The sequence below is a fragment of the Corvus moneduloides genome, chromosome 7 (genome assembly GCF_009650955.1).
Source record: "Corvus moneduloides isolate bCorMon1 chromosome 7, bCorMon1.pri, whole genome shotgun sequence".
Taxonomy (NCBI): Eukaryota; Metazoa; Chordata; class Aves; order Passeriformes; family Corvidae; genus Corvus; species Corvus moneduloides.
In genome coordinates, this window is record NC_045482.1 from 316,049 (window position 1) to 343,808 (window position 27,760).

The 27,760-nt window shown below is 48.6% G+C and overlaps 1 protein-coding gene across 1 annotated transcript; it reads left to right on the forward strand.

Annotated features, from left to right (window-relative positions):
• Window positions 1–27,760, forward strand: NDUFA10 (NADH:ubiquinone oxidoreductase subunit A10). The gene is made up of 10 exons (XM_032114266.1): window positions 1–117; window positions 1,317–1,485; window positions 1,937–2,152; window positions 2,245–2,331; window positions 4,032–4,153; window positions 5,724–5,803; window positions 8,921–8,975; window positions 12,544–12,629; window positions 17,900–18,008; window positions 27,329–27,760. Exons 1-10 carry the CDS (start codon window positions 16–18, stop codon window positions 27,395–27,397), a joined length of 1,095 nt encoding a protein of 364 aa, XP_031970157.1. The 5' UTR covers window positions 1–15; the 3' UTR covers window positions 27,398–27,760.

Here is a 27,760-nt window from a genome sequence, read left to right on the forward strand (position 1 = left end):
ACGCCCGGCACCGCCATGTCCTTGTGGGTGTCCCGGCTGGGCCGGGCCGCGGCCGCCCGGGGCCGGCGGGGGAGCCCCGGGCCGGGCAGCGCCGCGCTGGGCTCCGTCCTGCTGGGGGTGAGCGGGGAACGCCGCGCGGGGCTCGGGGGGAGCGCTGGGCTGGGCTCCGTCCTGCTGAGGCGGCCCCGGAGGTCCCCGGGCTGCGGCTCCCCTCTGCTGGGTGTTAGCGGGGGGAGGGGCCGGGCAGGGCTCTTTCCTGAGCTCTGCCTGCCCGGGGTGAGCGGAGGTGGCCGGGCAGGGCTCTTTCCTGAGCTCTGCCTGCCCGGGGTGAGCGGAGGTGGCCGGGCAGGGCTCTTTCCTGAGCTCTGCCTGCCCGGGGTGAGCGGAGGTGGCCGGGCAGGGCTCTTTCCTGAGCTCTGCCTGCCCGGGGTGAGCGGAGGTGGCCGGGCAGGGCTCTTTCCTGAGCTCTGCCTGCCCGGGGTGAGCGGAGGTGGCCGGGAGGGCTCTATCCAGAGCTGCGCCCTGCTAGCGGTGCCTCTCCCCGGGGCTGTGCTGGTGGTGCAGGGCTGGGCTGTCCCTTGGGAAGGGGCGTTGCCAGCAGGGAGCTGGGAGAGACGGCGAAATGCGAGGTAGGCTGGAGGGAATGCCTGAGAGCGGGGTGCAGTGACCTTGGGTTGTGGCTGTGGTGAGTGGGGCTGCGGGGAAAGGAGCATTAAATGGAAATGAGCCCCCCGTGTGTGAGGGAGGTCACGGCGCTGCTCAGAATGGGGCTTGTGCAGTGCTTGCCGGGCTCTGGGGGGGCTCTGAGCAGGGCTCAGAAAGGCCCTGCCTTTAGTCCCACTGCCCAGGGGGGTCCCTTTTGCTGCCTTTGTGTTGTGCAGAAGTCACGGAATAGTTAAGGCTGGAAAAGACCTCCAAAACTACCAAGTCCAAGCTTTTGCCCACTGAACCACGTTGAAATGAAGGTGTAACTCTCCTGTTTAGTGTTGTTATGTGCCCAACAACAAGCAAAATACAAGCAAAAGTACGATGTGGGGTCTCCCTTGGGAGCTCTGGGCACATTGTGTGTCTGGCCTTCAGACTGAAAATTGCTCCATGCTTTCTGTCTTCTCGGCCTTTAACTTAGTGAACAACTTCCCAGCCTAACCACTGCTTCAGCTGCTAAGCTGGAATGACAGTGCTAAAGTTACTGAATAAGGATTCCTTGTATCACATGTGTGACAGTGTCCTGTCTGTAGGAGCGTCTGAAAAAGCTGCATTTTCAGCTGAAAATGCCCTCCCAATCTGCTGATTTCCACCTGCTTTTTTTTTTCCAGGCAAGAATTCACACCAGCCCTGAGCAGAGCCTGCAGTATGGGTGGCTGGCCTATATGCTGGGAGAAAGGGCCAGCAAGAAGTTCAGAGTGCACAGCAAAGTCTTCACGGTGGAGGGGAATCTGTCTTCGGGGAAGGGCAGGCTGGCACAGCAAATAGCAGAGAAACTGGGTAGGTCTTGCTGTGACTGATTCCCTAAGAGCTTGTAGAATTTAATTGTGAGCAGACTTGTGTGGAGGAGGCTCCCCAAAGCAGCAGCTCCTGGTTGGGCAGGGCTGGGGGATGATGTTGGCGAGGTTTGGGATGGGGATGTGTGTCAGGTCTGTGGGGTTTGTTGTGAGCGAGGTTTCAGTTCCAAAGGAGTCTATGAGCTCACTGTGCTCCTGGGGAGCTTGGATTTTCCACGTGGATGTGCCCAAGGCTGTGCTTGGAACAGCTCAGCTCTCAGTGGGGAGTGGCAGAGCTCGGAGTTTGGGGTCATTGCTCTGTGCTGTGACAGACGGAGGGCTTGGGGCTGTTTGGGAGCTGTCTGAGGAACAGTTGTGTGTTTGCTGGCTGGAGAGGTGTTTGCTGTAAATGAGCACAGCTAATTTCTGCTGTGGCTGTGGGGTTTTTTTGTCAGGAATGAAATACTTCCCTGAAGCAGACATCCATTACCAGGACAGGATCTCAGGGGACGGGAAGCTGCTGCCTGAGAAGTTCAATGGCTTCTGTAGCCTGGAGAAGTTCTACACAGACCCCAGGTCTCCCGATGGGCACTCGTACCGCCTGCAGTCCTGGATCTTTGGGAGCCGTCTCCTGCAGTACGCCGATGCCCTGGAGCACCTGCTCAGCACAGGTTGGGGCTCCTGGAATCACAGAATGGGTTGGGCTGGAAGGGGCCTTCCAGCTCCTTGTGTTCCAACCCGGAGCCTGTTGTCACTTTTGCAGGTCAAGGCGTAGTGCTGGAGCGCTCTCCCTACAGCGACTTCGTGTTCCTGGATGCCATGTTCAAGCAAGGATACATCCACAAGAGATGTGAGTTCCTGCCAGGCAGGAGGAAGCTCTTTTGCCATAATCTGTCAGAAATCTGGTAGCTTACTTTAAAAAAAAGGAACAAGAAAGGCCTGCTTGGAAGGTGGGATTCCTTTAGGTATTCAGTGTTCATATGGTGCTGTTTCATGTGTCAAGGACTGACCTCAAGCCGTGAGACTTCCAGGTTTTCTTCCAGGCTTTGGTGTTGCTGCTATGCTAGACAACATGGAATCTGTGCATTCATAGAATCATGGAATGGTTTGGGTTGGAAAGGACCTTAAAGTTCCTCCTGTTCCACCTCCTGCCATGGGCAGGGACACCTTCCACTGTCCCAGGCTGCTCCAAGCCCCAATGTCCAGCCTGGCTTTGGACACTGCCAGGGATCCAGGGGCAGCCACAGCTGCTCTGGGCCCCAGCACTGTGTCCTGTGAGCCAGAGACTCCTGTATTTCCCTGGAAATGTGGGTGAGGTGCTGATGGAGAGCAGAGGCCCTTGGGGCAGAGGGTGCTTGTGCAGCATCAGGTGTGGGGTCAGTAATGAGTCTTGCCTTGAATGGCCCTCTGGACTCTCACAGAACCTAGATGTTGCCCTTGTCTTCAGGAGGGGCAAAGGAGGAGGATCCAGGGAGCTACAGGCCAGTCAGCCTCTGCTTGGTGGTGGGAAGGTGCTGGAGCAAACCCTCTGGGAAACCAGAGGATTCTTAGGAGGATGTGAAGGTGATGGGTAACAGCCATCATGGCTTTATGAAATGGAAATCATGCTCAAACACCTGCTGGTCAGCTCCTGGCAGGCTGGGTCAGGGGGTGACAGGACAGCAGTGGTATAAAAAGCACGGGGAGGGATGGGGAGCACTGCTGGGTGGAGCCAGTCTGGTCTCAGTGGCTGTGAGAGGACAAAAGATAAAGGGCACAGTTTGAAATACAAAGTGTTTCATTTGTAAGGAAAAAAACCCCTTTTTCACTGTGAAGGGAGTCAAACCCTGGAGCAAATCACCTGGGACCTCCCTCCTGGAGTTACTCAGGAGGCTGTGAACTCAGGGTGGAGCTCTCAGCAGAGTGGTTGAACCAGGTGATTTGGGGATGTTCTCCCAACCTGAGTGATTCGGTTTGGGGCACCGAGCTCCTGAGCTGTTGCTGCCTGTTCGTGGTAAAGCTGTTCTTTTGGCTGCTCCTGAGGTGGAGATAACTGTTTTCCTGACTGCCTCCTGAGTCTCCTGTTTGATTTGGCATAAGTTTAAGAAGATGTCTCTTTGTTTTTTACCACCTGCTGTAAGTTGCTGGATGAGCTTGAGAGCTGGTTATAACAACCTGTGTCTTCCTGCTCTGCATTGCTGAGGCAGCAAAGCCCAGCAACCCACAATTTAATGTAAAATCCCAATTTGGATTGCACTGGAATCCTCAGGGAACAGGCATCTTGATTAGAGCTCCTGCTGCTTACTGTCTCTAAGTGATGGAGGAAGAGCTGAGATTCCTCTAAACTTGGGTCAGGAATAAACCCCCTCTTTGATCTAACTGTGTTTAGATTCTTAGCTCTGTGTATGGAGCTTCTGAGTTGATTCCTGTTTTGCTCTGGAGGTTGTTTGTTCTGTAAAATTCCTGAATCCTGTTTGAGGAAAAGCCTACCCCTAAACTTGCTATGTAAGCCCAGAAGAAGAGACTGCAAGTATAGAGATGAGGAATGTGATTTATTTGTGTTTTGTACAGGCCTTGATCACTACAACGAGGTCAAGGAGATCAGCATTTCTGAGTTGCTGCCACCTCACTTGGTCATTTATGTAGATGTGCCTGTCTCAGAGGTGCAGAGGATGATTCAAGAGAAAGGCAAGGTAATTTTATCTCTGATTATTGCTTATTTATCTCTTATCTTTATTACTACTTGTCTCTCACTATTGCTGCCCGCTAATGTCTGTTGTAATCACACCTTATGTGTGAGTCCTGTGGGGTTTGCTGCTGAATTCTGCTTCTGAAGAGCTGCTTGTCCTCCGAGCTGTGACATCTGTGTGCTGGTGATGACTGTGGGTATTCTCGTATGCTTGCTTTAAAAAAAAAAGAAGCAGAAATCAACTCTTCTGTGACTGCATCAATATTCTGCCATTTCTGGAATGAGAAATGGTTTTAAGAGCAGGTGAATTTTATACCAGGCTTTGTAGCTGCCACTCTGGGAGTCGTGGGCAGGTGATGTGCTGTGTACTCAGAGATGATATCTGTGCTGTTGCTGAGTGCCAGCAGCCCAGCTGGGCTCCCTGTCTCCTGCTTCCCAGCTGACTGCTTCTTCACACCTGTGCTGGGGTTTATGTGTGAGTCACCTGGGATCAGCAGGCTCGCTTAACTCCCTGAAATGCAGCAAATCACTGCTGGATGGCTGTGTTATTGAACTAGTCTTGGGTCAGGAAAGCTGTAGGGTGCTTTTGGGGAATGACTGATCTAAGTAAGATTTGTCATTTGGGGTTTTTTAGATGTGTGCTTGTAACTGTTTGCAGATGTGTTATTAGGCTTAAATTATATTTGCCTTGTTCAAAGGCTATGGGAAATGCAGTTTAACTCTGAAAAACCTGATAGATTAAAAGAAAGCTTTGATTTATTAGGAAAAAATTCTCAGTTAGAAAGCTCTTCATGTATCGGGGGAACCTGTGACTTCTTAGCCCTTGTGAGCATAAAGGTCAGTGGCATTTTTGAAGCCTTTGGGCAGAAGTGGCTGGTGTAGCTTGTGACTTTTTGGGTCAGTGGCAGTGCTGAGCTCTGTAGGGCTTGTTTGGGAATGGTGTTTTTGGGCATTCTGCTGCTTTGGCAGATGGAGTGTTCGGTATTCAGCATGCTGTTGTGGGCACTGGGAAAAGCAAAGCCTTCCAGTGGGGCCAACATAATGGGCAACTTGGATGAGCATTTCAAGCAGGAAATGTGCTTCAATTTCACAACTGGGCTGAAGGAATACATGGTAAATTAGGGAAATTCCTGGTGTTTTGCAAATGTGGCATTAAAAGTGCACTGTGTGGACAGCAAGCTGTTTAACAGCAGGGATGATACCCACGAAATTCCACAGAAGGAGTTTGGAGTGGGTGTTTGCCCATGCACTGGTCTGAAACTATGGGAATAGGTGCAAACTGGCCTCCATGTGGAAAAGGTGGACTCAGTCTTCTCCTGTTCTCTGGGTGATTATTACAGCTTCCTGGAATGTGCAGGTAGCAGGGATGAATCAGTCCTTGGAAAGCTGAGGGCTACTCTAGGTATTTAATGGCATGTAAGGAATTCCAAACACTCCAAATGTCTTAATTCTTCGAAACTTTCACTAATGCACACTGGTTCGCTTGGATGCTTGACTGCTCATTCCAGAGTGGGTGGTGGAGCAGCCAGTGGGAAAAGAAAGAAAGTTAATTCCACAACTTTGTCTGTTTGTAGCCATATGAGAAAAAAGTGTCTCCTTCCTATCTCCAGAGCATTGAGGATGCTTACAAGAGGACCTTCCTACCAGAGATCAGGTTAGCAGAGCAAAGCGTTTTGTCTCTCAAGTCTTTGAGTAAAAATGTGTGCAAACCTTAGAATCTCTGCCAATATCAACAAATGATGTGAAAAATCTTCCTTGTGCCCCAGGGTACAGTATTGTGCCCCAATGAAGGGGTGCTGCACTCATGGCATAAGAGCTGTGTGGGAGTGTAGCTACCTCTGCCATCCCAGAAGCCTGCTGCCAGTGTTGGAAGATTAAAAACGGATTCAGGAGTGATGTGCACAATGCCACAGCTATGGCTGTGTGTGTGTTGGCATGACCTGAGGGGACAGTGATGCAATACAAGGTGTTCTCAGGCCTTTTTGGAAAGCTTCAGAGCTTTTCTCTCCTCAAAAAGTCCTTTCAGTTGTCACAGAATCCCAGAATGGTTTGGGTTGGAAAGGACCTTAAAGCTCATCCTGTTTCACCCCTGCCATGGGCAGGGACACCTCCCACCATCCCAGGCTGCTCCAAGCCCCAGTGTCCAGCCTGGCCTTGGACACTGCCAGGGATCCAGGGGCAGCCTCAGCTGCTCTGGGCACCCTGTGCCAGGGCCTGCCCACCCTCCCAGGGAACAATTCCTTCCCCATATCCCATCCATCCCTGTCCTCTGGCAGTGGGAAAGTATTCTGCCTGTGTCCTGTCTCTCTCTGGGCTCCCCTGGCTTCCTCTAGCTGGGAAGCAAAAATGTGTACCCTGTAAACTGGGGGAGAAACAGAGCTTGCCCAGCTCTCCCAGTTCTTAAAAAATGGCCCTATGGAAACTAAAGTCGTCCTAAAAACCTAAAAGCAGAATTATGGTCCCTTATAACTCTGGAAGGGAAACTCAGAGGTCATCAAATGAGTTAACTGTGTAAGTTGTGGGGTGTGCATGAGGCTGATTGAAATGAGAGGAGATTCCCAGGTGCTTTGTAGCCTGCCTGTGTGCCCTGGTGCTTGCTCTGTCTCCCGGGGTGGGTCAGTGTGATGGCTCTGCCAGCTGCTGAAGTGGATAACTCGATACTGAGCCTGTCATTCATGCAGGCAGGGATTGTGGTGTCATGTATGGTCAGCTGCCTCCCGGTGTGTCCCCACAGCCAGCACACAGCTCTTGGAATGGAAAGAGGGAAATGGGGATGGGAAGCCTTGGGAATGTCATCCCCCTGAGGGCAAAGCTGCTGCAGTTCCTGCTGGGGAGAAAGCTGCTGCTTGTTCTTTGGGTCACATCGAGCCCCACATACATCTCGTGGTGTTCAGTGAGGCTGAATCCTAAGTCCTGCTGTGATTTCAACTCCTTTCCCTCTGTGTGCACATGGTCAGTACCCCTGTTAGGCAAACACCCTCTGCTTGGCACGCTGTCTGCGGATGGGTTCTCAGCAGCTTGTCACATCCATCTTTGTCTCCTTCCCTGGCTGTGGGGGAGCTGGGAGTGCGTGAATCCAGCACCTCTGGACCTCAGGGTGGCTCTTGTCTGGGATAAATGCAGAAGCCACAGCTGCCTTTAACTGTTTGTTTGCTGGCAGTGGTGCAGGGAGCTGTGTTCACACCTGCCTGGTAGCTCTTAGTCTGCCTAGTTTGATTCCCTGGCTCCTGGGGATGCCCAAAATCTGGTCCAAGCAGGCTAAAAAGAGTTGTTACAGATTGCTGAGCTTGTCCTGCACACTTTCCATGTTGAAGTTTGTTTGCTTGTTCTCTTGAGAAGCTGTTTGTTACTGGGCAAAACTCCTGTTACCTTGTTGTGTTTAACTGGAGCAGCCTGGTGATGCTTAAAGGGGTTTATGGTGGATATTTGCTTTAAAATTGATGTTTTCACTCTAGTTGACTTGTTATGAATGTCTTTAATGTTTCTGTTGGTAGTGATTTGTGAGCTGGGTGCTGTGGCAGGTACTGCCTGGTGATTTGGAACAGACGGTGTCTGGGTTCTGTTTGATTTTTCCTGGAGCAGAGCCTTAAGATTAGCAATGTTCTCTTTCATATCCAGCACTACTTCCACTAAGCAGCTGTTTTCTCTTAAGGAAAGCTCTAATAATCTGCAGTGTCACTGAGCAGCTGTTTTCTCTTAATGAAGCCCTGATAATCTGCAGAGTCAAATCAAGAGATGGGATCAAGTGCTTTGATCGGTGTCATTAATGCAGTTGCTGGTGTCAGGCTCTGCTGAAGGCTGACCTCTCCCTTGGGCTGATATTGAAGAGAATATCTCTTATTCCAGGTGCCTGTCCCATCCCTGGAAGTGTTCCAGGCCAGGTTGGATGGGGCTAGGAGCAACCTGGGATGGTGGAAGTTCCCCCCATGGCAGGGGGTGGGACTGGATGAGCTTTAAGGTCCTGTCCCACCCAAACCATTCTGGGATTCTATGAGTTTTTTCTCCATGCTCCTAAGCTTTGCTGTGTGATGTTTGATACAATGTCCACACTGGGCAGCTATTCCAGGGCCTTCCAGGTCTTCCAGCTGGAGCAGTTTTGGGAACAGTGATTGCTGAATGTGGCTGAACAAGTGTAGTGTGAAAAGTTAATGTAGGAGCTCCTGTTGTGGCTCTGCTCTGCAAGTGCCTTTTCTCTGAAGTCTGCTGTCTGATTGAAAAATCTATCTTGTAACCAGGAAACATTACCTTTCAGAAATGTTTTTACACTTACAGATCCTGCTGTGCCTGCATTTGTATTCATTCAGCTAGCTCAGCCTGAGTGAATAGTGATAAATGTACACATTCTTCTCTTGAAATGATTCACAGGTAGTGAGTTGTGCACTTGCAAAGAGGAAAGTTACTGAAGTTCTGGGTTAGACTGGCTGAAAATCTCACTTATTTTTTCAAGCAGGTGGGGCAGTTGTAATAGAGGCAAGTATCCATGTTAATTAAATGAAAGCAAATTCATATGTGTGGGTTTTCAAATTTTTTTTTAACTGAAGTTATGTAGATATCCAGGCCATTTGCCCTTTAAAAGCAACTTTCCACCAGCAAAGAAGCAGCTCACAGGTGCAACAGGAATTCTATTGCAGCAGCTGGGAGCAATCTAAAAAATTGCAATGATTCTGGTTAGGTGTTTGTGCCTTTTAAACTCACTTCTGTGCCTTTTGGAGCAGGGGGAGGATGGGGAGAGCAGTTTTATCAGGGAATTCAATGTCTCTGTTCTTTGCAGTGAGAGCAGTGAAGTTCTGCAGTACACAGCAACCGCAGCTGAGGATGTGGAGAAGGTAAGCTTTGCTTTTCTGAGAGTAAGTTTAACAGCTTTGCCTTATTTCAGTGAGCTTTCCTGCTTGTGAAGGGTTATTAGTGGGATAACAGAAGCCTTTTGCTTTTCAGCATCATTTCTCTCATCAGCTTTTCTCTGTAGCTGCTGTTCCCTGAGGGAAAGAGCACTGAGGTTTTTGAGATTCTGGACAGGTTTTGGGCCTGTTTCAGTTCTAGGGGTAGATCTTGATTAATAACAATAACATGATGTTAGCAGGATAATAATAATCCTACATGGAAGCTTGCCAAGGAATTATCCCCACTTGGGAGGAGGGAGAGAATTGTCTGTGGGCTGTCTCCAAGGGCTTTTTGGCTCTTCGTCCTGACGAGGTGGAATTTCTACCCTACTTATACACAGCCCAAACTCCTCCTCCTCCTCCTCCTGTATTATGTGCAGTGTGATCTCAGCAGAGAGTTGAGTAATATATATGTTGTAGCCTGTACCTCATTAAGCTTATTAGCATACTCAGGATGTGTATTTTAATATTTAAATGACCCTTAATCAGACTAAAATTACCTTTTTGCCTGAGGAGTCCTTCAAAGTTCTGGTCATATCACTGTGTGAAGCAGAAAATATTGATAAGGACTTTCCTGGTCCTAAAAATTAACACTCCATACTCCCCCCCTCCACAGGTGCACTGCTGTTTGTCTTTAGGCCTTTTGGTTCCCTTTATAAGAACAGGGTTGTGTGCCACATTCTGGGTCCTCTGCTGTTGTGGATGGGTTTTTGGGTGCTCCCGCACTTGATAGTAAAGGTTATCATCAACAGTAGGCCTGTGGGGCAGTGTGGGTTTATACCCCTGAAAAAGGGCTGGTGGCTTCAGGGTGATGGCAGATAATAAACAGAAAAAATGCACAGAAAAAATCACGCTTGAGTGAACAAGAAAGCTGAGGTGGAGGTGTGAATACAGAGAGTCCAGAGCAATTACAGTTATTTTTTCTGGATGATAAAATAAAAACAAGAATCAGAGTTGAGAGCTGTGGTGTTTCAAGATGCTGCTTGGTGAAGTAAAGGAAGGTTGGCATGGGGGTTATATGCTTGGTTTTGCCCTGTCCTTCTCTCTGGACACATCTTGAAGTGGTCAGAGTAAAGCAGGTTGTTTCCTCCCTAGATTTTTTTGTAGTAAACCCCACTGCTAGAGATTTGATTTTAATCCTTTAAATCGGGGTTTAAAGTCAGTCTAAAGCTCTTATTGTTCAAGGAGCGACTCTCCCAAGCTCAGCAATTGTGTCATTGCTCTAAATAGGGTCATCAGGTGCACCAGTGGAGTCCTTAATTTGCTTGGACAAATCTGGACTAGGGGAAGGATTATTATTTGGAAGTTAAAGTACAATGCCACAGAATGATTAAGGTTGGGAAAGACCCTGTAAGATTATCCAGCCCATGATGTTGTCATGGCCATTGTTGGGTGTTGGTGATAGATATTGGTACTTGTTCTGCTTGAAATAATTCTTTTTTTTTCCCCTTTTCTGCTGAGATTGTTTCCCTTTGGGATGACACAGCAGAAATGTGGAAATCAGGGTTGGCAGGAGGGCTTTGGCTTGTGAGGTGTGTTTGCACACCTTAACAGACAGCAGTGTTCATTAGCTCACTCCAGTCTCTTTGTTTGGGGACTGGGGAGCTGAGGTTTTTTATGGCCTTGCAAGTTTAATAACTTCTGATTTGCTCAGAGCAGGCATACACAGCTTAGAAAGGATTTTTTAAAGTGTCTTAAAAAGGTCAGTTGGGGTTTCCTTTTGTAATTAACTTTGGTTGTGGTGGCTGAAGGGGTAATGAGCGCTGAAATGAGCTTCATTAGGGTGTTCCTCACTGGTTTTGCATGAGGATAAAACTGGGAATACAAAGTTAGCTGTATGTTTAATTCTTCTTAAAGCCTTGGATATTTGCTGCTGATTCCTGGGGTGTGCCAGGGCATTCCTTACAAATTAAGTTGTTCTATCCTTGTTGGGAAACCGATGCCATTGTTAAGGAGCTGCTGGGAGAGAGATCTTCTGACACAGTGATAACAGTGAGCAAAACTAATTTGGGTACAGATGCTTTCTCCCCTGTAGCACATTCTGAGCCCTGTTGTAGCAACTCTGTGATTAGTGCTGTTATCAGGTGCAGAGAGTTTCCAGAGCTTTGCTGTGGAGTAGAGAGGGAATTGCTTCTGTTCAGCTTTTCAATTAAATAATTAAAAGAAAGAATGGCAGTTTGCACTAACTTACCATACACCTCCCTTCCTCTTATCTTGGAGTTGTGCTGCAGCAGTTTGTGCTGAGAAATGTTCATTCAGTCATGTCCAAACCATTACTACTTACCATGAAAACATAATGCTCATAAGAGTGGACCTGTATAGTCAGGGCTACTTTGTAGTAGCACTTGGTTATCATTTTTGAAGTGGTAATAGCTGGGAGTTAGTGTTGGCAGGGAATAATTACAGTGGATTTTGTGGAAAGAACACAAAGATTTTTTCCTTCATCATTCTGTCACTTCATTGCTGATGTCTGCTTCTGTGTCAGTGGATTGACAATGTGCCATCAGGAATTTGGTTATGACCTCAGCTTTACCTTTCCCTATGGAAAAGGTCTCTGGAAAGGGATGTCTGGAGCTGTAACAATTCACTCCTTCCCAGGTTGCTCCAAGGTGCTGCCTCTACCTCATCAGGCACCTGAAGTGCATCCTCCTGACACCAGGGCAGGCTTCCCTCAGCTCCAGCCAGCCAGGTGTGATAAGCAATTACCCCCTGGCGCAGCAAAGATCTGTTTTCTGGTGGAGCCAGGCTGCAAATGAAGCTCCAGTCTGGAACTGATAAGCTTGGGGATGCTGAGGGAATGATTGCTGAGCTGGCATTGCCTGTTTGAAGGGTTCTGGCTGCTGAGCTGTGAGTGTTGCCTTTCCTTTCACGCGTGGGTAGGTCCTGATGGCCAGTGAAATCCTGAGCCCTTGGACTCCTCGGTGCAGCTCCTCCAGGTCTGAGTGTTCCAGCCTGAAATGTGCCTTTGTTTCTGTGATGTGAACCACACAACACCGAAGGAAATGCCACGCCTGCTCCCCTGCCTGTCTCAGGGAATGTGTTACCGAGCCTCTCTGGAGATAAAAACACCCAAACAGGCGTCCTCTGTACCACAATGATTTTCTTTTTGTACCAAAAGGGAGTTGAATGTAGACTTCTCTCCATTTCGTCCTCGTTCTCCCTCAGGGGTGAGGCTGTACCTTTGCTTTTCTGTCCCAGTGGCAGGTTAAGGAACAATGTCTTGGATCAGGTAAGAATTTGGAAACAAGGCACCTCTCAGCCCGTCTGTTCCCTGCCAGCCAAAGCTGAAAGCACGGGATGTTAAGAGATCCCCCATGTGTGTGCCCAGTGCTCCTGGCAGGGCCATGGCCTGTGGAAATGGAACTGGGAGATGATCATGTTATCTCTGAACATTTGCCTTGTTACTACAGCTTTAGCAGGGGAGCCTTTCTCATTTGTTTAATAATCTCTTTTGATTATTTCATTGATTTTTGGATCAAGCCACCCCTTAGTGAACTTTCTTCTCTGATTCCAGGTAATTGAAGACATTGAGTACCTGAAGTTTGACAAAGGGCCATGGCTGGAGCAAGATGATGTTTCTTTCCATCACTTGAGACTTCAGTAAGTATGGTGTTATCCAGCCACTGAGCAATTCTTGGCATCAAATCCCAAGGAAAATGGTCAAAGCCATGAGTTTTTAAAGGTGGGGCTATATTTTGTGATCCTGGTGCTTGGCACTGGAACATGGTGAGGCATTTTTGCTGCTGATGGATGAGACGAGGCTGCAGGCAAGTTTAAGAGTGGTTTTTGTCAGAGATCCTTGTCTGCCCAGTTGGATGGGAAGAGAGCAGACTCAGACTGTGGCAAGTGCTGTGTTGGAAAATAATTTGATTTTTAATCATTCTTTGTGAGTGCACCATTTATTTGTCAGTTTTATTTATATAAAATATAAAGACACATATATAAAGAATATATCTGCACCTGTAACTGTGTTAATAGCAGAAGTGAGGCAGCCTCCCCCCATTTTGGTGCAACTTCAGATTGAATGTGCAGGTGGAAATTTCAGTATAGTTACGCTTTTAAAACAAAATTTAAGAGTTACATTATTTTCATTAATTCCTGGTCATCTCACAGGTTAATAGAAACACAGGGATTTTTAAATTGAGTATCTGCCCCTAAGTTTGTGTCTTTGTGACAGGCACTGGAGTAGTAAGTTAAACTTTTTTTGCGGACTTGTGCTACTTCTTGCATTTAACTTTTCTGTGCTGTTACTTCAAATAGCTATTTAAAGATAGAGCACTAATGCTCCTTTTCTATGGTTTTTCTATCAAGAAGGGAAGGTAGATTGCAGAGGAGCAGTGTTGGGTGGTGTCTGAGAGGAACGAGTCACGATTTGGGTGCCTTTGATGTATCAAAGAGGAGGTTTCTTTGTGTAGGATCTGGAGGATAACATCTGGTGACTTAGGCCCTGCAAAATTACCACAATCAGATTTCCTTGGAAAGAGGGAGTAAGTTGCTTGTTTTCCTGTAGCTCCACACCAGTGCAGGTATTAGGAGGGATCATTAATTGTAGTGAGTAGGAGGGAGTTGAAGGAAACCTTGCAATTAGAGCAGCGTGTTAAGACGCTGTATGGAAATTGTTTCACAGCTTTAGAAAGGGAATAAACTGCTTTAAGGACTCCATTTTTCCTTGAACCCTAGAGGAGGGTGAGAGAGTCTCCTGCACAAGGCTCTTGTTGCTGTAGGTAACATGAAATTATTTCTTTTGGCAAAAACATGTGGTTGTTTGAAGATCTCAGAATGCAATAAACTGCTCATTTAAAGCACAGAATCATAAAATATCCTGCACTGGAAGGCACCCACAGGAGTCATCGAGTCCAGCTCCTGGGCTTTGCTTGTGAATCTTCACTTGTGCTGGGCTATCAGGGCAGTGATAAAGGGGTGGCAACACATCCTGTGCCAAGCTTGAGCTCATGCCTTGCTCAGCTGAGTGAGGGAGTCCTGGGCAATGTCTTGGGCAGTGTGGGAAGAGCCTCTTTGTACAAATGTGTGTGTTTGGACATGATCTTTTCCCATGGCAACTCCAGCAATGCAGGAAGCCTGCTGTGCAGGTCTTCCCTGTTGGAATTGCATGCTGGAGCATCCAATGCCCAGCTCAGGTGTGAGTCCATGAACCTTAAGGCTGATGTTTTTCTCGCTTTTTCCAGTGCCCAGGTAGCAAAGAGCTCTTGTTGTCCCCACAGACGTGCAGGTATCCTCTGCCCATGGGAATTCTCCCTTTGGAAAGCGCTTTTCCCGCAGGTTCCCGCTGCCTTCCCGTGTGCTGGCACATGCTGCCCTCTCGTGGGTGTTCCTGCGAGGTTCCAGCAGCTGTTGGGGATCCTTTAGGTTGGAAAAGCTCTCTGGGATCATCGAGTCCACCATTCCCCCAGCACTGCCGGGCCCACCACGAGCCCATGTCCCCAGGTTCCACAGCCGCATGGATTTGGAACGCGTTCAGGGACAGAGGTTCCACCACTGCCCTGGGCAGCCTGTTCCAATGCCTGACCACCCTTCCAGTGAGGAAGTTTCCCTGACTATCCAGCCTAAGTTCTGCCCTGTTTAGGTTTCCATCTGCAATTGCTTCCCTTGCTGACCTCCCAGCTTGTGGGGCTGTGTCGGCCCTGCTGTTGCCTTCCACCCTCGGGTCTGGGGGCCTGGGATGGGTGAGCAGGGGAGAGGAGAACTTCTTCATTGCACACATGGAGGGTCTAACGCACAGAAACCCCAGCAGGGCCCCTGAGTGATGAATGCAAATAGGCCAGCTAATCAAACCGGTGAGCCACACCCATGGGCAGTCAGCTGCACCGTGATCCCTTTTATCTCCCTGCCGTGCCCTTAAGTGCTCTCCCCTGCCCTGACAGTGTGGTTGGGGGACCTTGGCAAAAGGTTTAAAAGGGTTGTGTTTGTGTCTGGAAGCTGGAGGGCTCTTCCGGAGGATGCTCTTCACATCTCCCCTTCCTCTCCAGGTGCCCAGTCCAGCAGGAACCATTCTGGCTCTTGAAATGTCTCAGGGAGTTCCTCTGCTGTCACTGCAGTGTCTCAGGCCTGTTTTTATCTGGGCCCTTCCCAGTGATGTTTGTCTGGCCACACGTGTTGCAAAATGAAGCACGTTTGGGGTGAAGAGCTGCAGGCTGGGTAACCTTGCCTGTGTTATTTTATCAGCTCCTGGGGGGACTTTGCTGTGCTTGACTTGTTCCATCAGACAAGTGCACAGCTAAATCTGATCCATCCCTGCAGCTCCTTCAGAACCTGGGGAATGGTTTTCAAAGCCATCCCATCCTCCCCCTGCCACGGGCAGGGACACCTTCCACTATCCCAGGCTGCTCCAAGCCCTGTCTATCCCATCTTTTTGCTTCAGTTGAAACACTTCTTTTGTGATTTCCTCTTTGCAGTGGCTTTTGCAGGTTTGAAGAGCTGTTGTTGCACCTTCTCCCCTTTCCTTGCAGACCTGCTTCTTTTGGAAAATGCTTTTTTTTTTGTTCTTGGTGTTGATGGTGAGTGTTTGCTCACCAATGGAGTGGCTGTGCCTCACCTTGGCTATGCCATACCTGCTCTGCCTGGCCAAATGGGGGAATCTGTCCCTTTGGCAGAAAGAGGAAAGTTAATTTCATGTATCAACACAGAATTCATCTTGAATGGCTCTGTGGTGTTGGCTCTTAGGCCAGTGAATGCTTTTAGGTCTCTCTTGCCGCTTGAGTTTTTGTGACTGTGCCAGCATCAGGTGTTGAGAACTCACAGCCCAGCCTATGGCAACTCAGGGTTTTTTGTTGGGTTGCCTGGTTTATTTATTTGTTTCTAACCAGTCTCCTTCCCTTACCCCACCTTGCACCTTTGGCAAGGCTCATCAGACTCTGATGTTCATGGTGTGCGTCCTGCTGCGAGCTGCCTGTGAGGGAAACAGGAACGTGTCCAACCTGATTCTTCTGGTTGTGCTGGATAAAGTGTCTGAATTAGTGTGTAAGAGGTGCTTTAGGAGAAGAGATGAGTTGTCCATTGCTGTAGGATACTTCCAGGTGGGATTCCTGTGCAGCAGTGGGAAGAACCATGGTTAAGAGGGTTTTGTCAGCTAAAATTTGATGTTCTTAAAGTCTTGGGACCACACAGTCGCTTATGTGCCCTCAGTTCCTTTTCAAGTATGACCTAATCTGGAAGGTAGAGGTGCTGCATGCTGAGAGCTCCTTCAGGAGAGTCTGGTAGAGTGTCAGAAAAGAATAAATAGTGATAATTTTCTGCTGGGGGAGAGAGAGAAAACAAAAGCAACATAAAAGGTGCCTGTGAATGCTTCCTGCTGAGCAGGGAATTAGTCCTGGCAGGCGGCTGTGGTTTTGTGGTTAGACATTGTTGTGGCAGGTGTCTTTGGGTGTGCTTTTACTTCACTTTCCAAATTATTTCTGAGGGTGCAGAGAACATGGAGAAGCCATCAGTAGCTTTCAGCATTTTCTTGTGCAAAGAATTTTTGGGAGCAGCAGGTTTGTCACTTGGCCCTTAACTAAAATTAATTGTGCCTGCGAGTTGTCCTCTCCAAATGGCCACTTGGCTGAGATTCAGGAAGGAATGGATTCACTGTGGGCTGGATGACTACAAAACCTGGTTTCTGCGTGTGAAGTTATGCTCTTTATGTGCCTGGACTCACTTTTGTGCCTTCCAGCATGTGAAATACACATCTAGTGTTGCTGAAGATAAATAATGTTGCTGTTTATAGGAAGTGTCTTTGATGTTGATCCTGATCTTGGAAAAGGGCATTTATCCTCACCTTCTCCCAGCTGAACTTTGACTGGGTTGTTGTATTTCCTGACAAGTCGGTCTCTAGAAGGATAATGTACAGTGTGAATATCAGGATATGTTAGCAAACCACTTTATTTGTTGAAGCTCTTCGTTGCTGGGAGGAAAGGTCCCAAAATTTATGATCCGAGGGTAAAAACAATTGCTTAAAGATGACGAACTTTGCTTTTCTCGGGGCATGTGCTTGATGTGCATGTCATTATTTGTAAGAAATGTAATTCGCTGAGAACAGCACCATTTGCAGCGGAGTTTCTGGCGTTGGGTTGAGGGTTGGGTCAGTGCTGGCTGGAAAGGGATGTGTTTTTCCCGGACGCATCCAGGTGGCACTGTTGGCCTGTGGATAAGCACAGGCAGCAGGAGGCTTTCTAGCAGTTTCTCAGGCGTTTTGAACTGGGGCTGTCTGAAGTGCTGCTGTGTGCAGAGTGGGTTGTTGGTGGATGCCGAGATCCACCACTGGAGCCGCTGCAGCAATTGCACACCTTCCTCCAGGTATTCCCAGGCAGGATGCTGGAGGCACTGCCGGCTTCCAGACCCTCTCATTGCCTCAGTTCTGATCCGTTTGGGATGGGAATTTAGCAAGGTAGTGTGTGGCATTCAATAAAACCACTGCTTTTATGGAAAGCTAAAAAGCCAGAGGGGGTTCATGGAGAAGGCTCCCAGGAATGGTGGAGCATCTCCAAGGAGGAAATAGGGAAGCAGGAAGTTGGAACAGGAGCAAACTGGAGGCAAGGATGAGGGGCACTACATCATAGATTTGTGAGGAGAAGGATAAATGTTTGGAAAATAGCCCAAACCCTTGGAAGCTTTATTTAACAGAAAGGTAGTTCTTTCATCATAGAATGATGATTATGAATCCCAGAGTGATTTGGGTTGAAAGGGTCCTTACAGCTCATCCAGTTCTACCCTCTGCAATGGGCAGGGACACCTTCCACTGGATCAGGTTGCTCCAAGCTCCATCCAGCTTGGCTTGGAATGCTTCCAGGGATGAGGCAGCCACAGCTTCTCTGGGTCCAGTATTTGGCCGTTGCTGGGGCAGGCTGTGAACTCACTGCTCCTTCTCCCCTCAGTGTCCAGGACAAGGCTGGAGTGCTGGATTCCGTGTCCATCCCACACTTCGTTCCCGAGATCACCATCGGGGGCACCGAGTACGACAAGATCTACTACGAGTATCGCTCGGTGAGTGCTGCTGAGGACACGGCCAGGGTGCTCCTCCCTGCTGGGCACGCCCTGCTGCCACCTTCCTGCCCTTTCCTACCCATTACTGCTGGGTTTTGCCCAAATCCCCACCTGTTTTGAAGTCTGGCTTCCCCCTGAGAGGAATAACGAAGCAAATGGTTTGTTTCATAAGCTGATTTTCTTTTTTTTTTTTTTTTTTTTTTTATCTTTAGCTGTGGACTAAAGGATAAATGGTTTTCATTTGTTTTTGTGTCGCGTGCCCTGATGAGTCTGTGACCTCTGAAATCTAAAATAATCCCTTAAGTCAAACAAGAAAACTGGAAACCCATGGCGACTCCTTCCCAAGCGCTGAGGGAGGGGGTGGGTTTTTTTTGAGGAGGAATGGATGCTGCCTCGCTTCCCCAAAGTGCTGTTGCTTTAAATAGAGCGTTTCTGCACGTGGGCACGCATCCAAAGCCTGTTGTGCCCAGTGCTCTCATACACCTCATGCAGGCTCCCACACAGGGTTTTAATTAGCTCCTGCCTTGCTGCTTCTGGAGACAGCAGCTTCCAGTCCCCTCAGAGCTCTGCCCTGCTGCTGCTCCGTGGTTCCCTGGCAGGGATGGGGTCCTCTCCCCCTACACGGGGCTTGCCTGAGGCCCAGCTATTGGAAAAGCTCTGTAGAGAAGCTGTGGAGCTGATGATAATTAATACTGAGTGGCCAAAGCTACAGGTGAGCCTCTGCTTTCCAGTCGGGTTGAAATCTTCTCTGCCACTGCATCTTATTATTTTCCGAGCACTCCTGAAGACAAAGGGAGGAATATACAATATAAATTGTTAGAAATCATGATTTGCATAATCAAAACACGATCATTTTTCTTTTCCTGGTAGCATACAGTCTCTTATTGAAATTAAAATGTAAGCTACAGATTTATGGACTTGTTTGGAAACTGAACTACCAATGTTTTCTTCTGGAATAGTCAGAATATTCCACATAATTTGTCCCTCCTCGGCTGGCTGTGTAGTGGAGAGGCTCTGGGCTTCACACTGTTCTGCCTCATTTGAGATGTGACCTTTCCAGCTTGTAAAAGGGGCTAAAGCTAAAGGTTAAAGCAGCAGAAAGCATCTGAGGTTGTCTAATGGGTTTGAAAACTCCCCGGTCCAGCCGAGAAATTGCTCGTAGAATTTCCTCCTCCTTGCTGTCACATTCTTAAATCCAAACCTTCAAGCTCGGGCTCAGGGTTTTTGGAGCCCTTCCCTCTGAGAGCCGCCTGTGCTGTGCAGCACAGATTTGAGCAGGATCTGCTGCACGACTTGTCTCTAGCACACAACATCCATCTGCACTGCCAGCGCCTTTCTTCCCCGAGATGAGAGGGCTTTTTTTGGGCCTGAGATGTCCCTTTGCAGTGGAGCTGGGAATTACTGAGGCTGCCTGACACACAGCTAGATGTGACCTCGGTGCTGTGTGCTGAGAGCCAGGGGTAAGGCTTCTGAAAGGCTTTTTTCCTCTGGCTGTTACAGCAGCACATCCCTCTTTGTGCTGGCAAGAAGCTGAGAATGTCCTGGCTCATCAGATAACTGGCTGCCAGGAGAAGTTTGTGACTTGCCTTGCAGATGTAGCAAAGGGATGCTCAGGAGCAGGAATATGGGTACCTGGGAAGGAAAGCTGTGCTCTTGGATTGCTCTGCTCTGTGCCAGTTAGCTGACAGCTGAAGCTGAGCAAAAAAAATAACATTGCCAAAATACAATCTCCCTTCTGCAGCCCTGTTTGTAGGCCCTGATTCAGGAAAGTGCTGTGGAAAGTGATAATGTCCTTTGGAATCAGGAGGAGCTGCTCGTTTCAGGAAGTATTCTGTTGGATTTAGCCTACACTAATACTCTCTCTCTTCTCAATGCTTGGGTGCTTGTAACCCTTTGGTGGTCTGGGGGGTGTACAGGGATGGTGCACAGTGCAAAAGGTGCTGAGTTCTCCTGTTTTCCATAAGTACTGGAAGGGGAAACACAAAGCCAGCCCCACCTGCTGTTTTATGTTCTGAGGATTGCATTCTTTGTGTTGAAACTCTGAAGATCTGGGTTGTTTCTTTTTTTTTTTTTCCTTCCAACTTTGTTTAGCAGATGAAGGGACTGAATTTTTTTCTCAGGCAAGGCTGCTGTGCAGAGGTGATCCAGCAAGAGGCCAACCAGCACAGGCACAGACACCCAGATTTGGGCTGTGATGTTTTGGGTCTGTAAAGAGGGAATCACAAGCCCTTGCCCCTCTCTGTGCAGGGATGGTCACAGCTGTGCTGCCACTTTGGCATTTGAAGATAAAGGGTTTAGGCTCATGTGACTTGTTAAATAAAGGCTTAATTACGGGATAATTACAGAAGTTTAACTTTTCCTCGTGAGAAATATGTGCTTTTAAAGTTGGGGTAATGATGTTTACCACATAAACACAACGATTTGCGTAGGGGATTTTTTTCCCCCTCCGTAACTACTCATAAATCCTTGATCTCTCCAACAGGCAGCAAACTGCTGTGCTTTTCAGAGTTCCGTGCACACAGTTCATGCTGCCTAATAATGGTGGTTTTCAGGGATTTACAAATTCCAGGCAGAAGCTGGGTTTTGTTCAAAATATTCATTAGAAGCAACCAAGAAGGAGGAGGAGGAGGGAACACTCTTCAGAGTTCAAGACTTTAGTGTGTGTGCTTTTCCACAAAATAATGAGGTGGCCACATACAGTTCTGAATACTCAAAACTCACCTTTTTTTATGTCTATCCTCTAAATTTCTTCTGTAAGTGTTCTTTTCATGTGTGAGGAGGTGGCTTTCTGCAGCCTCCTTACACCATAAAGTCCTCTGGCAGGGTCCAGCAGTTCTGCTCAGGCATTCAGAAACCTCTGAGGATGCTTTTCTGGCAAGGGAGAAGCAACCTTTCAGTCTGTAGATCAGAGATAAGCATGCTCATTCTTCAGGGAAGCAACATTATTTTAGGAACTGTCAGACTAGTAAAGGCTTGACTACCCTTTCCCCCCTCCCTTAACAACTGCTGTATCTCCCTGCCTTTCCTCCAAGTGCTCGCAGTCCCCAGGGATGATGCTCCAAATGCCGCGTGCGCCCTGCGAAGCTGGAGAGCTGGAGCACTTAGGCAGATGTGTTTGCAGCGAGGATGAAAACAAATGGCTCTGTTTAATGCAATCAGTGTACTTAAATAATGTGCTGATGTACTTCACACTCCTGCTGCATCTCCTGGAGTGGGCAAAAGCGGCTCCTTTGACGTGCGTGTGCTTTTCTGCGTGCATAAAAGCGCAGCTGTTTGCTGGAATTCAGAGAATCAAAGAATCACAGAACGCTTTGAGTTGGAAGGGACCTTAAAACTCATCCCATTCCCACCCCCTGCCATGGCCAGGGACACCTTCCACTGTCCCAGGCTGCTCCAAGCCCTGTCCAGCCTGGCTTTGGGCACTGCCAGGGATCCAGGGGCAGCCACAGCTGTGCCAGGGCCTCCCCACCCTCCCAGGGAAGGACTTCTCCCTGATATCCCATCTATCCCTGCCCTCTGGCAGTGTGAGGCGATTCCTCCTTGTCCTATGCCACGGAAAGGTAAGAGAAGGCTCTCATTTTGTTTCCATCCCTGTTTTCCTTGGTGGAAGACTGCTTTTGGAATAGAGGGATGAGGCAAGGAAAGCTTGAGCAGATCAAAGACCTGTCTACTGCTGTGAGGTGCAGTCCAGCTCCTTGCACAGCTCAGCTGCCTTGCCAAACTCCATCTTTGTACCCTGCTCCTCATCCTCCTCCCTCCTGCCCCAGGGCTTGGGAATGTGTGGCTGGCAGCGCCCTGCCAGCCCTGTGTCGCAGCAAGCGGAGAAGAGGGAAACAGGATGGAGGGGAGGGGAATTCCACACTCTTTTCCCAGGCTTTTCATTACACTTTTCCATAAGGATGCAGCCATAGGAGGGGAAATCCTCCAGTTTTGAGGTGGTTGCAGGGCAGTAGCTTTGAGTGATGGAAGGTGGGCCTGCAGCACAAGTCAGCTCTGTCTCACGCCCCAAAACTGAGAGTGCTGTAGGAGCATGTGTTTGCAGTGGGAAATCACTACCAGCCCCAAGGGGAGGACATTAAGGGAAGACTCTCCAGGTTTGAGGTGGCCCAAGAGCAGCCCGGGCCCCTCCTGGCAGCTGTGGGGCTCAAGGTGGCTGCTGGCAAGCAGAGGGGTTGGCAGGTCCCTGAGCTCCCCGTCTCTGCTGAGAGTGCAGAGAACTGCTCACATAAAAATCTCCTGAAAGGGCTGCAAAAGGAATACGTGAGCTTTCAGAGAGCCAGAGTCTGGAGCCAACAGCAGGATCAACTCTTGCCTTTGCAGGAGCAGGGAGCTTAGGATATCTTTCTTCTCCATGTTTGTGATCGTTGCCATAGTTGCTGTCTTTGATAGAACCTTCTGTTTTCTCTCTCCTGCCATTTTTTTCTTGGCTTGATGAAGTTTTCATTCTTTTTAGGATCAAGATCTCCTTTCCTAATTCTGTTTTAAAGGAGGTGTTTGACAGCTGTAATGCCCAGCCCTGTCTGCTCTTGAATCCAGGAAGGAATGAAAGCAGACACACAATAAATTAGAAGAGGCTTCATTTAAGAGTTGGGGTTTTTTTTTTTCTGTTTTATCTCTGCAAAAGTATTTTTGGCCCTTTCTAAAGTAACAAGATGTTGCCTGGCTGGGTATCAGTAAACCCAAAAGGACCTGAGGAATAACAAAAACCTGGGAATGACAGAGTTGTTGCTTAAGGATCTACTTCTCTTCCCACCTTCCCACTTCTCTGCTCTCCCCAGTCCTGTCCATATGGAGAGTGAGTGAGAGCAGCCCCTCTTGAGGAACAGGCAGCTTCTCCACCCTGCTCCCCCTGAAAAGTATCATGGACAGTTGGCAGGGATATCTATCCCAGAAATAGTAGGGAAGGAGCCTGACAGACCTTGGAACTGTCTCAAATCTTGGTCTTGGTGGTTGTGTCTGTTTCACTTTAGGTGATGGTTGCAGGCACTGGGTACTTCTGTAAATCAAAAAGACAATCAAATCCCACTGGCATTAAAAGAATCCATTTTCACCTTGATAGGCTGTCCCTGTGAAAGGAAACACATTTTTATGTGGGAGCACATCCCTCTTTCCCAAACCCCTCTTAATCCCATACCTGTGGAGGAAAGTGATCCCCAGAGTAGATCTCAGTTAAATTAAAATTAATTGGCATATAATTTAATAGAGGGGTAGCATCTCCATGGATCTTACACTGTGAAGTGGTGTCAGTTGGAGGTGTTTAACTGTGCTGCGTGGCTTGGATGAGCTCCTTGCCTTTTCCCTGCACTCTGCAGTGGATAACTGATCCTCTTATGGACACTTCTCTTTCCAAAGGATTTTTATTGTCTGTTTTTCTAATAAATAAATGAAGGGCAGGCAGGACAGCAGCCACTGAACAATTCCAGCAGGCTGGAATTGTTTTAGCCTCAATTCAGCAAAACCTTTGGGTGCTCTTGTGTTTTGGGCAGCCATGGATGTTAGCAGCACGGAGGGTTCTGTTGGAGTAAGGAGTGGCACGGGTGAAGCTGTAACAAACACCTGTCCATGCCAGGCCTTTGGAAACCAAGCCATGCGCCCCTTGGATGTGTGTTTGGGGGGAATTACCCCCTTTCCCTGCTTTAGTTGTTGCTTTGGAGCACAGGATTGTTGGGGTTGGAGAGGATCATTGAGTCCAGCTTAAACCCAGCATGGCCGAGGCCACCACCAGCCCACGTCCCCAGGTGCCACATCCATGTGGCTTTTAAATCCCTCCAGGGATGGGGACTCCTGGGCAGCTGTGCCAAGGGTGGTGGCCCTTTCCATGAAGAATTCTTTCCCTAATACCCAGTTTCAACATTCCCTGATGCATCTTGAGGCTGTTTCCTCTTGCCACTTGGGAGGAGAGATTGACCCTACCTGGCTGCTACAGCCTCCTTTTGGGTCTCTGTGGAGAGGAACCAAGGCAGGAATAATAAGGAGCAATCAGGAACCAAACCCTCCCAGGATCCAGCCAGCATCTGAAGCCCCATGTTCCCGGATTCTCTCAGATTTTAGCTGTGTGCCTACAGCACTGCCAAACGTTTGGAAGCGAGGATTTCTCCTGCAAAAAGCAGTCATCTGCTCCCAGCAGTGATGGAAGGGGCTATTATTATGGCTGTTATAAACAGCCACTGAAGGATGAGCTTGGGGTATTGATGAATGAGCCCGAGCTTGCAGAGTAATGACTCTGCTTTTAAGTGCTCTTTGATCAGCGCTGCTCCAAGCAGGCTATTTATAGAGCTCCTGGAGCTGTGCAGCCCAGCCATTAGCACAGAGCAGCCCAGGAATAGAAGGCAGAAGCGGCAATTCCTTTTGTTCCCCAAAGGCTGGAAAACAAGGCGGGCTCCTGAACAACCTTTCCAGGTGGTTAAAGCTCTCCAGAGCTCTACCTGCACATGCCCGGTGCGGAACGATCCGGAGCAGCCACGGCGCAGAGCAAACAGCTGGCTGGAGCTGCTTGTTGCTCCTCCACAGCCTCTGCCACTTTATAGGGCTTTTCATCATGTTTATAGATTTGACAGACACTTCTGTGGCAGGTTCTTAATTTAACTGATGAGACGGTCTTGTTTTCCTCTCTGTTCCTAATGCTCTTTTAAAGTTGAGCAGTTTGCTGCCTTGGAGCTGGCTCTACCTTTGGGTACAGCTCATTTCAGGAGTTTCATGCTCCGTGTGGTGGATTTTATCACATCCCTCTGGAAATAATCCTCGCTGCCAACTTTGGGGCTCTGTGCAGTGTAATGCAGCAGGCCAGGGCTTCATTCTCACTCAATTTCCATGGAGTGGAAAAATCTGTTCCTTGGTGACCTGGCAGGAGCTCAGCCTTGCCTCCTGCTGCAGGGATGTGGGGGAGCTCTTGGGGTTGCCTGGTGGGATCTCTGTTACCATAAAATTGTGGAATCGTGGGTTGGGTTGGAAGGGACCTTAAAGCTCATCTCAGCCCCCCTGCCATGGGCAGGGACACCTTCCACTATCCCAGGGTGCTCCAAGATGGCCTGGGACACTTCCATGGATCTCGTACTGCAAGAGAAGGTGGATATTCAGCCCCTCTCTGTTGTCTCAGCTGCTGGCAAGTCAGAGCTTTTTCCTATCTCCTCTCCATCATCTCTTGCAGCCAGACTGCCCAGCCTGGACAAACCCAGCAGCCTCAGGGCTGGCTGTTTGTTCCCATCCCTGCCCTGGTGCTGGCCAAGAACAGCCTGGGAGTTTCAGCTGGGTGCACTTTAGAGCACCAGCCTAACCAGAAGCAGCCCATGCTGCCCCTTGCCCTGCATCCCCAGATCTCCCCTGGTGCTCCTACCACTCCTCTTTGCTGTGGCCTCCAAAATCCTGCCCTGTTCAAAGCATGCAGCCCCCTCACCCTGGTCACAGCTGTGCAATGGGGGATTTGAAGAGCACAGCTGGAGAATTGGTCTGTGGCACTTGTGCACAGAACATCAGTTCACATCCTCCTGCTTCCTAGGTAATGTGGGACTTGTTTACTCTGCTTCCCTCTTCCCTTTTTGTTGGTTTTTTTTTGGTTGTTGTTTTGCTATTTTGAAAGCTTAGCTGTAACAAATCCCCCAACTCTCCTGCCTTTGCCAAGGCCCACTGTGACTGATGGAGTTATGGATGAATACTTATTATAACGCTTGCTTTGATGTCTTGCACGTCTTTAACCAGAGGCACACAGGGAATTTGTTTTGGACAACGAATTTGAGTTCTGTAGGGGCTGATACTGTAGATTTTTAAAGAGGGCAGATGTGCCCAGAAACAAAACTGTAAACTCCTGTATTTTCCCAGAGATCTCCTGTTGCTTTAATAATCTACTTATCTGGGAATCTCTTCAAGTATCAAAGGGCCAATTATGTGCTGCCTGGAGAGGACCAGGGAGAGCTGTTTTTGTGTCACAGGCTGGTCACAGCAGGTCTCATGTCCTCCCTGGCTCACCGCTGGAAATTCTTGGGGCAGAGATAGCAATCATTTATTTTCATCTCCCATCTCCTCTTTGCTCAGTGGGGGGAACTCTCAACAGGACTGTGAGGTTTCTGCTGATGTTTAGACAAGACATTAATTGAAAAACCTCAGACAAACTGATCACAAACGGTTTGTGACAAGGCAGGGCGGGGAGTGTCTTATGGAGCAGGTCAAGTCTTCTGTCAGCTTGCTTTTTAGGCAAAGAAGTGTCTTGTTTTTTGACATTCAAGTGAATAGAAACACAACTCTCCTTCCTCAAAACAACAGGCTTCATTTTTATTAAACAGCTCATTTTTGCGGCCTGAGTATAGATTTTATCAAGACTGCATCTTGCTTCTCTCTGCAGGGGCAGCTCTCTCCCACAGGATACTCTCACATGTTTTTTTGGAGAGGAAAAATCCTCGGGACAAGTCTGGGGTCTTGTGTGAAACCAGTGTTTGTGTGGAGACAGAGCAGATGATCTGTGCTTGATTATTTGGAGAGGCTGCCAGCAGATAGCTCATTTTTAAAGGAAGAGTTTTATTACAGCATCTTTGCTGGCTTCAGGCTTTCTCACCAAACTCACTGGCTTTTTTTTCTGGTGCTTTGCTTCTGGGGTCCAGTATTGGAGCCTCTAAGATGTTCTGTTCCGTTTCTTTTTCATTCCTGGACGTAGGAATAGGTGTTCTGGAGATGGATTCTGCTTTTGGAACTGGGATCTCACCATCTCTGGCATTTCAGGTCATGGTCAGTGCCTTCCAAAGGGCGCTGCTTCAGCACTGAGACTCACAGGCTTAATACCCTTAATATTTCGGGTGAAGGCTTCAAAAATCTTTGGGGTTTTTCCATCAGAAAGTGGTTCCTGGCTTTGCTGATGAAGACAGGCAGATACTCCTGTTGCTTTAATGGAGTTAAGTTCAGCTCTCGAAGGCTGAATGTGCAGCTTCATTTGAACGGCTTAATTTAATGTGGTAATTAACTCAGTATCTCATGCACAAAGCGTTTCGTGTATTTAATAACGCGTGTGCCTATTTTGGAATGAGATCCAGTGCCTCTCCTCCAGGACCCAGGTAGGGGAGCCATCTCAGGCTGGGGAGGAGTTGGATGAAGCCAGGTGGAATATGGTGCTGAGATCACTGGCCTCATTTTCACATCTGTGTTATGACACAGTGGTTTTTGCAGCCCCTCCTTCAGCTGCACAGCTCAGCCTTTTCCGAGAGACTGATTTTGCTGTAAGTTTTATCATTACAACGCAAAAGCAGGTTTTCATGTTCTGTAGATCCCGCAAGGCGCCTCAGAACTTTGTGTGGGGAGTGCCAAGTGTTGTGACTGAGCTTTTCTGCTTCCTTCAGCTCCCTGGGCGCAAGTACAAGGCAGGCTACAACGCTGATGTTGGGGACAAGTGGATCTGGCTGAAATGAGGTCCGTTCCTGTCGCAGCCCTGGCCATGGATGGACCACGGAACCTGAGGGAAGAGGAGCCACGTTCAGCCCACCTGCTCCACATCACTTGGGTAGCGCCGAGGAAACACTGCTTAGACCATCTCCAGCAGGAGGGAGCAGACTCCCAGAAGGAAAACCACTTTATTCCGGTTTGTTTGTCCCTGAGGAACTCGGGGATGTTGGATAGTCAGTGCAGGATAGCCAAGTGAGCTGGGACAGGCTTAACAACAGAGTTGAACTTCCTCTTCCTCAAGACTGTGGCACATTATTGTCCAGGATTATTGTTGTTCTGCTGAATCAAGAAAAATTAAACCTGTACCCTCCTGGCTCTCACAAAGTTAA

Bases quoted from the DNA above. Each gene is read 5' to 3' on its own strand.
- NDUFA10 (XM_032114266.1), top strand. From the start codon at position 16: ATGTCCTTGTGGGTGTCCCGGCTGGGCCGGGCCGCGGCCGCCCGGGGC. The intron at 2,153-2,244 runs GTTGGGGCTCCT...TCACTTTTGCAG, and splicing joins GGAGCACCTGCTCAGCACAG to GTCAAGGCGTAGTGCTGGAG. The intron at 8,976-12,543 runs GTAAGCTTTGCT...CTCTGATTCCAG, and splicing joins CAGCTGAGGATGTGGAGAAG to GTAATTGAAGACATTGAGTA.